Source organism: Carassius auratus, chromosome 31 (genome assembly GCF_003368295.1).
Source record: "Carassius auratus strain Wakin chromosome 31, ASM336829v1, whole genome shotgun sequence".
Classification (NCBI taxonomy): Eukaryota; Metazoa; Chordata; class Actinopteri; order Cypriniformes; family Cyprinidae; genus Carassius; species Carassius auratus.
Genome location: NC_039273.1, coordinates 22,022,898 through 22,032,768, shown reverse-complemented (window position 1 = coordinate 22,032,768; position 9,871 = coordinate 22,022,898). Strand labels below are relative to the sequence as shown.

The 9,871-nt window shown below is 39.1% G+C and overlaps 1 protein-coding gene across 2 annotated transcripts in view; it reads right to left on the bottom strand.

The window, feature by feature from the left end:
• Nucleotides 1–9,668, bottom strand: part of xirp2a (xin actin binding repeat containing 2a) — a 48,827-nt gene extending 39,159 nt beyond the window's left edge. Inside the window, exon 1 of one of the 2 annotated variants that reach the window (XM_026214235.1) lies at nucleotides 9,119–9,668. In XM_026214235.1, the coding sequence (XP_026070020.1) occupies nucleotides 9,119–9,304 (186 nt within the window). In that variant the 5' untranslated portion in view covers nucleotides 9,305–9,668. The remainder of the gene's footprint in view (nucleotides 1–9,118) is intronic. The other variant, XM_026214234.1, reaches the window with a different exon arrangement.
• Between the last annotated feature and the right edge of the window lie 203 nt (nucleotides 9,669–9,871).

The window sequence follows — 9,871 nt, the reverse complement described above, 5'->3', positions numbered from 1 at the left end:
AGAACTAAGTTGAAGAAATAGATAAAATCTAATAAAATACTAAAATGACATTGAAAATATAATACTATAATAACCTATAATAGTATATGAATTACACTAAAATAAAACTTGTAGTAAGTACCTATAAACACTCTAACAGTCTTTAAGTGTATGCTGATGACTAAATGTAATTTTTAGTAGTATGACAGGGTCCTAGCTCATCATTGTACAACTTAAAATTCAATATGCTGAACTGCTTAACCAGATATGTCCTTGGTTTTCATTTCAGAAATCTGGTCACCTTCGTGTGTTTGTGTGTGTAAGGGGATTTCCTGTTTTTGTAAGCACCACTGAGAGTCTCCCATTACTCTCCTGTCTCTGTGATAAGTGGACATATTTAAACACGAGTCACTGACCCGGAGTTAGAATAACAAGGCAGCAGGGCAGCTCTCTCTCTCTCTCTCTCACTCACTCACTCACACACACACACACACACACACACACACACACACACACACACACACACACACACACACACAACAGATACATAGCCATATTTCTTGCTAACACAAACTATTTTCCAAACAATTTTTTCATGCACACAAAGGAGATGAATGATGGAGGGTGACAGGGTTTGTAGTCTGAGCAAGGTTGCAGGTTAATCTACATAAAGTGAAGAAATGGTATGATTACTATGCACACATGAGATGACACAAAAACACATACTGAACATCCTGTGACAGTGCGTGAACATCCAAACGTCTAAATATCTGAGTTATTGTCCCCAGGCCTTGACCGACAGTTCTGTTTTCTTTTCTTTTTTTTTTAAACACTAAAGGCAGCCAAAAACAGTCACAAGGAGCTGCTTTTAGCCTGAACGCTACACATAGCACAGGGATAACTATAAAAGAGTGAGATGACAGCATCTGATGCCTTTCTACACTTTTAGCGCTATAGTTACTGTGTTTGTAGAGTATATTTAGCAGTAGCAGGGCAGTGAGTAACGCTCAGCTAGCTTTAGCCTGTAGCATGAGTTCATGTCTATTTAAAACTAAATGTAAAGAAAGGTTGCTGGTTCAAGTTGTACTGAGGTTTGACACTGCTGTTGATTACTACAAAAATCATTCAGACTTGGAACTCAGTTCATAAACACAAACAAAACTGCAGATAGATTTACAGTGGAAAGTAGTATACATAGTAATTAATAATTTATTGTAGCTGTGGGACTGCAATTTTAGGTAGATGAATGTGTAATTAAGTTTTACCAACCAATTCCTGTGGATGGATTTTTCTCACGGTTATTTAATCCCTGCATCATTGCACGTCATGCTACAGTTACATGTAGTGACATCTCCTGGACAGAATGCGAAACAACAGTGATTGTCACGTAAACCTTGGATGAACCTTAATTAAATTCCAGCTAGACTTTAAACCGGATGTGAGGATTTGTATTTCTTTCTGTTCTAAAGTGGCTAATGAATAACAGCAGAAGGATTTCATGTCTGGAACGAAAGTTTCTCAGTCTCATTCTGATAGCCTTTAATCATGGTTGTACACCTTAAGTAATAATGAATGAGAGAGACAGAGAGAAAGAGTGTGTTTGTGTGTGTCTTTGCAAAGGGATCATGAAATATTAATAACCCCTGTGGGGTGGAAAGGTCATGTTTCAGATAGAAACAATAGATGGATCTCTAGCTTCCTGTGTTTATCTAGCCAATAATTAGTCACTCAATCAGGAACATCAGTCACTCATTCTGCTCAGCTCTTGTCCAAAAATCCCCTCAATCAAGACTCAAGCATCTGATCAGAGGGCCAGGCATGTGTTTCAAACCAGGATGACAAAATCTACAACTAAGTCACATACTAGGATCCTAGATTTCTTCTGTTTTCTGTCAGGCACAAGCTTTCCTTTACAAATAAGTTGGTAGTTAGTGGTACCATAAAAATACATGCCATTTATTTCCTTTCAAGGTAACCACGATGGCTAACACCAAATTCTTACATTTTTATTAAAGAAACAATCACTGCAAATCTCAATTTGCCTATTATCTATCTTAAATAGTGAGTGAGGTAAGGATTTTTTTTTATTATTATTATCTATTTATCATAGATTCATAGTGCAGTAATGCTGTGCATCTTTGTATGATTTTTTTTTTTAACTGATATCAGCCATCCACAATGGAAGAGTAGTTTGTGACAATAAGTGTCATTTTAGTATTATAGATTATAGATCACTTTAGTAACTTTGGTATTTTTTTTTATCCTTTTTATGGACCTTGACATCCTTTTTTATCAAAATGTTATTCCCTGCATAAACCCTGCCCCGTCCTTACAAATGACTACAAGCTTAAAATCCAATTAACAACCTACTGCATGCACAGAATCACTCAGCCTCCTTTTTTTTCTTTTTGATAATCCATTTTACTCTGAAGTACATCACAATATGTAAGAATATCTGAATATCTGTGCCAGTATATCTCAATGTATTTTGCAATTATGAAAGTATCTGAGCACTAATAATAGAGTGATTAATTATTCCTGAGCTAATTAGAATCTATACTATAAACCATTTTCAGGGAAAATAATGAATAAGGTTCTTCATTGGCATCTGTGGTTCCATGAAGAACCTTTAATATCAATGGAAGCTTTTCATTGCACAGAAGGCTCTTTATGGTTAAAAATGGTTCTTTGAGATGTGCTCTCAAATGTTCTTTACACAAAGAAAACAATAACTATTCAGTGAAAGGTTTTTGGGGAAACCAAAAGTGGGGAAATCTTGGGGAAAACCTCCTTTTAGAATGAAATGCATGGATATTCTTCACAGGGTGAAATGTGTTCTAAACTCTAAACTAAACTTGGGCTGCTACACTCATAGTGGTAGCTGATATTAAACTAGCATGTTTAAATAAATGAACAAGCAATGGTCAGTGAAAGAGCGGAACTTTGTGAATGGTGTGGGTATTGCAATTCTACCATTGCATATTCCATGTGACTTTGTTCATTACAGATAATACACAGTAAGATTTTACAACAATACAACTAAACCTAACTGGCCTAGTTTCCAAATAATATGATGGTCATCACCACAACTTAACATAACTTGTAACCTCTTCTTTTTTGACTCAAAACTTGTTTGTGTGTGTGTGTGTGTGTGTGTGTGTGTGTTCCTGCAAGAATGAGTAAAACCAAACCCTGCTGAACTAATTAGGGCCCGAGCACCGAGGTGCGAGGACCCTCTTGTATCTGCTTTGTTTTTTATTATTATTATTCTTCTTCTTCTTCTTCTTCTCCCGAATGAATCGCATTTTTGAGGGCTTTAACATGCTCAAAAAGTCATGAAACTTTGCACACTCGTCAAACCTGGTGAAAATTTTCGTCTGATATAGGATTCAGAAGAGGGTGTGGCAAAATGGCTCGACAGCGCCACCTATACCAAGAAAATCAACAGCCTTCCAGCTATGTTTCACGTACATGCACGAAAATTGGCACACATATGTAACACACCAATACCTACAAAAAAGACTCTTGGAGCGAAATTCTAAACCCAACAGGAAGTCGGTTATTTTTAATATTATGAGCATATTTTGTGTAATTTTTGTCATTTCCATGTGTTGTATTTTAACGAACTCCTCCTAGAGAGTTCTTCAAATCAACACCAAATTTGGTATGCCTAATCTAAAGGCCTTTGCGATGTTAAATTGCGAAGATCCTGACTTTTCGTTGAAGGGCGTGTCCGTGGCGGCCTGGCGAATTTCGATGATTCGCCATGAAAAATGAAGTTCCTATAACTCACACATACAATGACCAATCTGCCCCAAACTTCACATGTTTGATGAGACTCCGAACCTGAACAGATTGACATGCCCATATTCAGTTATAGTCATAGCGCCACCTATTGGCAACAGGAAGTGACATATTTTACGCTGCGACGAACTACTCCTAGAAATTTTATGACATCAATGTCTTTTTTGTGGTCAGTCTAATCTAAAGGCCTGTACGATGTTCAGTTGTGAAGATCTTGAGTTTTCGTTAAAAGGCTTGTTCATGGCGCCGCGACGAAGTTCGATGTCTCGCCATGGGAATAAAAGATGTTATAACTCAGATATAAAATGTCCGATCTTCCCCAAACTTCACATGTGTGATAAGAGTCCTGGCCTGAACAGATCTGCAGGCCAATATTCCACCGGGTGTGGCAGAACAGCTCTATAGCGCCACCTGTACACTTTCAACGGAGTGCGCCTCGAGCTATGTTTCACGTACATGTACAAAAATTGGTATACACATGTAACACTCCAATACCAACAAAAAAGTCTCTTGGTACGAAATCCGGATCCCAACAGGAAGTCTGTTATTTTGAATTTTCCCTTCAAAATTGGTGTTGTTTTTGCCATTTTCAGGGGTTGTACTTTAACGAACTCCTCCTAGAGATTTATTCAGATCAACACCAAACTTGGTCAGTGTAATCTAAAGCCCTTTGCGATAATAAATTGCGAAGGACTTGAGGTTTCGTTAAAGGGCGGGTCCATGGCGGCCTGACAAATTTCGATGTTTCGCCATGAAAAAGGAAGTTGCTGTAACTCAGACATACAATGTCCAATCTGCCCCAAACTTCACATGTTGGATAAGACTCTTCACCTGAACAGATCTACATGCCAATATTCAGTTATAGTCATAGCGCCACCTATTGGCAACAGGAAGTTACATATTTTACACTGCGACAAACTACTCCTAGAAATTTTATGACATCAATGTCTTTTTTGTGGTCAGTCTAATCTAAATACCTGTGTGATGTTTAGTTGTGAAGATCTTGAGTTTTTGTTAAAAGGTGTGTCCATGGCGCCGTGATGAAGTTCGATGTCTCGCCATGGGAATAAAAGATGTTATAACTCAGGCATAAAATGTCCGATCTTGCCCAAACTTCACTTGTGTGATAAGGGTCCTGGCCTGAACAGATCTGAAGGCCAATATTCCATCGAGTGTGGCAAAATGGCTCGATAGCGCCACCTATACACTTTCAACGGAGTGCGTATACACTTTAAACGGAGTACGCCTCAAGCTATGTTTCACGTACATGTACAAAAATCGGTACACACATGTAACACACCAATATCTACGAAAAAGTCTCTTGGTACGAAATCCGAATCCCAACAGGAAGTCAGTTATTTCGAATTTTCTCTGCAAAATTAGTGTTGTTTTGGCCATTTTCAGGGGTTGTACTTTAACGAACTCCTCCTAGATATTTATTCAGATCAACACCAAACTTGGTCAGTGTAATCTAAAGCCTTTTGCGATCTTAAATTGCGAAGATCTTGAGGTTTCGTTAAAGGGCGTGTCCATGGCGGCCTGACAAATTTCGATGTTTCGCCATGAAGTAGGATGTTGTTGTAACTCAGGCATAAAATGTCCAATCCTCCCCAAACCTCACATGTTCGATAAAAGTCCTGCCCTGAACACATCTGAAGGCCAATATTCCATTATAATGATAGCGCCACCTGCTGGCAACAGGAAGATTGGCACATATATGGAATAAACATTGATATATTCTACTTATATTTATGAGTTTAAACGCATATTTCTCACCGTTCACCTATTAACTAAAGCCACTCGCTGTCGGTGAGCCTGGGTGCGAGGGCCCGTTCATCGCTGCTTGCAGCTTTAATTATTATTATTATTATTCTTCTTCTTCTTCTTCTTCTCCCGAATGAATCGCATTTTTGAGGGCTTTAACATGCTCAAAAAGTCATGAAACTTTGCACACGCGTCAAACCTGGTGAAAATTTTCGTATGATATAGGATTCAGAAGAGGGTGTGGCAAAATGGCTCGACAGCGCCACCTATACCAAGAAAATCAACAGCCTTCAAGCTATGTTTCACGTACATGCACGAAAATTGGCACACATATGTAACACACCAATACCTACAAAAAAGACTCTTGGAGCGAAATTCTAAACCCAACAGGAAGTCGGTTATTTTTAATATTATGAGCATTTTTTGTGTAATTTTGGTCATTTCCATGTGTTGTATTTTAACGAACTCCTCCTAGAGATTTCTTCAAATCAACACCAAATTTGGTATGCCTAATCTAAAGGCCTTTGCGATGTTAAATTGCGAAGATCTTGAGTTTTCGTTGAAGGGCGTGTCCGTGGCGGCCTGGCGAATTTCGATGATTCGCCATGAAAAATGAAGTTGCTATAACTCACACATACAATGTCCAATCTGCCCCAAACATCACATGTTTGATGAGACTCCGAACCTGAACAGATTGACATGCCCATATTCAGTTATAGTCATAGCGCCACCTATTGGCAACAGGAAGTGACATATTTTACGCTGCGACGAACTACTCCTAGAAATTTTATGACATCAATGTCTTTTTTGTGGTCAGTCTAATCTAAAGGCCTGTGCCATGTTCAGTTGTGAAGATCTTGAATTTTCGTTAAAAGGCTTGTTCATGGCGCCGCGACGAAGTTCGATGTCTCGCCATGGGAATAAAAGATGTTATAACTCAGTCATAAAATGTCCGATCTTCCCCAAACTTCACATGTGTGATAAGAGTCCTGGCCTGAACAGATCTGCAGGCCAATATTCCACCGGGTGTGGCAGAATGGCTCGATAGCGCCACCTATACACTTTAAACGGAGTGCGCCTCGAGCTATGTTTCACGTACATGTACAAAAATTGGTACACACATGTAACACTCCAATACCTACAAAAAAGACTCTTGGTACGAAATCCGGATCCCAACAGGAAGTCGGTTATTTAGAATTTTCCCTTCAAAATTGGTGTTGTTTTTGCCATTTTCAGGGGTTGTACTTTAACGAACTCCTCCTAGAGATTTATTCAGATCAACACCAAACTTGGTCAGTGTAATCTAAAGCCATTTGCGATGTTAAATTGTGAAGGACTTGAGGTTTCGTTAAAGGGCGTGTTCATGGCGGCCTGACAAATTTCGATGTTTCGCCATGAAAAAGGACGTTGCTGTAACTCAGACATACAATGTCCAATCTGCCCCAAACTTCACATGTTAGATAAGACTTCTGCCCTTAACAGATCTACATGCCCATTTTCAGTTATAGTCATAGCGCCACCTGCTGGCAACAGGAAGTGACATGTTTTACGCTGCGACAAACTACTCCTAGAATTTTTTTGAGATTAAAGTATTTTTTGTATTCAGTCTAATCTAAAGGCCTGTGCAATGTTAACTTGTGGAGATCTTGAGTTTTTGTTAAAGGGCGTGTACATGGAGCCATGACAAATTTTGATGTCTCGCCACAGCAAGAGAAGTTGTTGTAACTCAGGCATAAAATGTTCAATCCTCCCCAAACCTCACATGTTCGATAAAAGTCCTGCCCTGAACACATCTGAAGGCCAATATTCCATTATAATGATAGCGCCACCTGCTGGCAACAGGAAGATTGGCACATATATGGAATAAACATTGATATATTCTACTTATATTTATGAGTTTAAACGCATATTTCTCACCGTTCACCTATTAACTAAAGCCACTCGCTGCCGGTGAGCCCGGGTGCGAGGGCCCGTTCATCGCTGCTTGCAGCTTTAATTATTTAATTGTTTCTTTCTTTATATGTTTATCTCTATATCTCTCTCATTTTCTTCTGTTGGCTTTATTCTAAAGCCGCCCCCCACCCCCCACCCCCCACACACACTACCCACATGCAAATGATAGGGTTATTTATACGAAAGCCAGTGTTGCGGAAAGATCTCTCAAAATAAGTTTTAAATAACATTGTGAAACGTGTTTGTTTGTTGGTGTGTGTGTGTGTGTGTGTGTGTGTGTGTGAGAGAGAGCATGTCAACACACAGTTTCTCTGCTTCCCACAAGTTTATTGCCAGTAGCTGCTTCTGTTGTGGATGTCTGTAGCTTTGTTGTTGTTGTTGTGTGTGTGTGTGTGTGCACTGATGCAAGTTCTCTGCATTCCCAGATTGTGACTTTTCTCTCTCTCTGTCTCTGTGACCTCACAACAATTTAATTTAATGGATTAAATGTTCCTATGTAAAAAGCCAGCAAAAGAAGAGCTTTCCAGCACAAAGCAATCTGCCAAACTATGAAACGCATCATTTAAACTGATCATCTCTCTTAATATACTGTCTCTCTTAAATGATATTTGACCCCTTTCATGTCTGCTGTTTCAGTTCTCATTCTTTATTTCTCATCCCTGTCTCAATTTGTTTTTTAATTCTCAGCCATCAGTCACTTCACTGAACTGTGACTGTTAAACACTAATCTTTCAAGCCCATTCTTTGGTATAAGTATGGTAACTTAGAGTAACAGTTGGATCCCCTTGAATAGTTTACCCTCCTGAAAAGACCAACATAAGTTTTTCAACATAAGCAGCGTGAAAGCTTAAACTGGTCTTTTGAGCAAATTATTCTGCCAATGATCAGGTTTGAGAAAGTAGATATGTTGCTCTGATAACATAGCTGATTAATGCGTTAGTATGCTTTAAAAGAACAAAATCCCAAGTTTTTGCAAGTTGCAAAAACTTATTTCAGCATCATGTGGCACTGAAGGCTGGAGTAATGGCTGCTGAAAATTCACCTTTGCCATCAAAGGAATGCATTCTATTTCACAATATTACCGTTTTCACTTTGTTTTTGATCAAATAAATGCCATGGTGAAGACTTTTAAAAGGGTAAACAAATCTTGCCGACCTCAAACTTTTTAATAGCTCTCTAACCTGATGTATGCTTCAGGGAACTCACAATCCCGAGTTTATTCAGAAATATCCCTAATTAATCTGGCCAACCATTTTAAATTTTTCAATGAATTATCTGTTACTGCATATAAATACTTAAAACAAAAAGGACAAAAAAACAAAACAAAGAATGATAAGGGGAAACAAATAGACCCTCAATAAATATCAGTGATACAAATCTTCAAATTATATTTTTAATGCTTGAGATATAAGATGTGAATGTCTCAGGAATGTTTTTATTTTCTCTTTCTCTCTCTCTCTCCTCTTTCTCCATCCGCTTTATTCTTTATTCATTTTGCAGCCACCAGCAAAATATCCGAAAATGTGCACATTATCTTTCTGCATCAACAGACAGACTCAAGAACTCAATTGGTCTTCTTTTCATTCTTTCATTCTTTCTCTTTCACTCTAAGACTCACCCCATGTTGTGCCGGTGATTTCTCAAACATTTGCTTCAGGCTGTTGAGTGGGATATCAAACTTCTCAATTTGCCTGTTCTCCCCCAGGTCCTCTTTAGCGTCCGCAGGCCGCAGGGTGAGAGGAGACGAACGAGTGTACTCTCCTTCTTTCAACACCTCGGGTTCATTTCCTGATTGAATTTCCATTGTTTAAGAAACCAGATAGTGCAGCCTTCTCCACGAGAGCAGAGAGGACCACTACTGAGAGACTGGACAGAGGAAGAGAAACACGGTGAGAGAGAGAGGAAAAGAGAGCGAGAGAGGGTTGTGGAAGAAGAAGTGCGTGGCACAGTTGTGGTGTCTGGGAGGCCGAACCAGACGGACAACCCGAGGACAGCCTTGAAGGAGGAGAAAAAGAAAGAAAAGAAAAAAAGGTCTCTGTGAACTCATGCTATGAATTTCCTTCCAGTAAACACTATCTTCATACGCACACTCAGAATGCCAAAGTTAATGGTTTCGTAAGCACTGCAGTTGAGTAAAACATAATCACACACACTCCTGCCAACAGGAAATGTACATCACTCCTGAACAAATCATGGAAACTTGACCACAGCCCCCTCACGGTTTCGACACCAACACCCTTTCCTTTCAACACACACACATTTCCTAAAAAGAAACCCACCCTGAGACTGTATCCTGCACACAGCCATAAATTTCCACACACACACACACACACACAAAGCCATATACTTAAACAAGCACAGATTAAGGTTC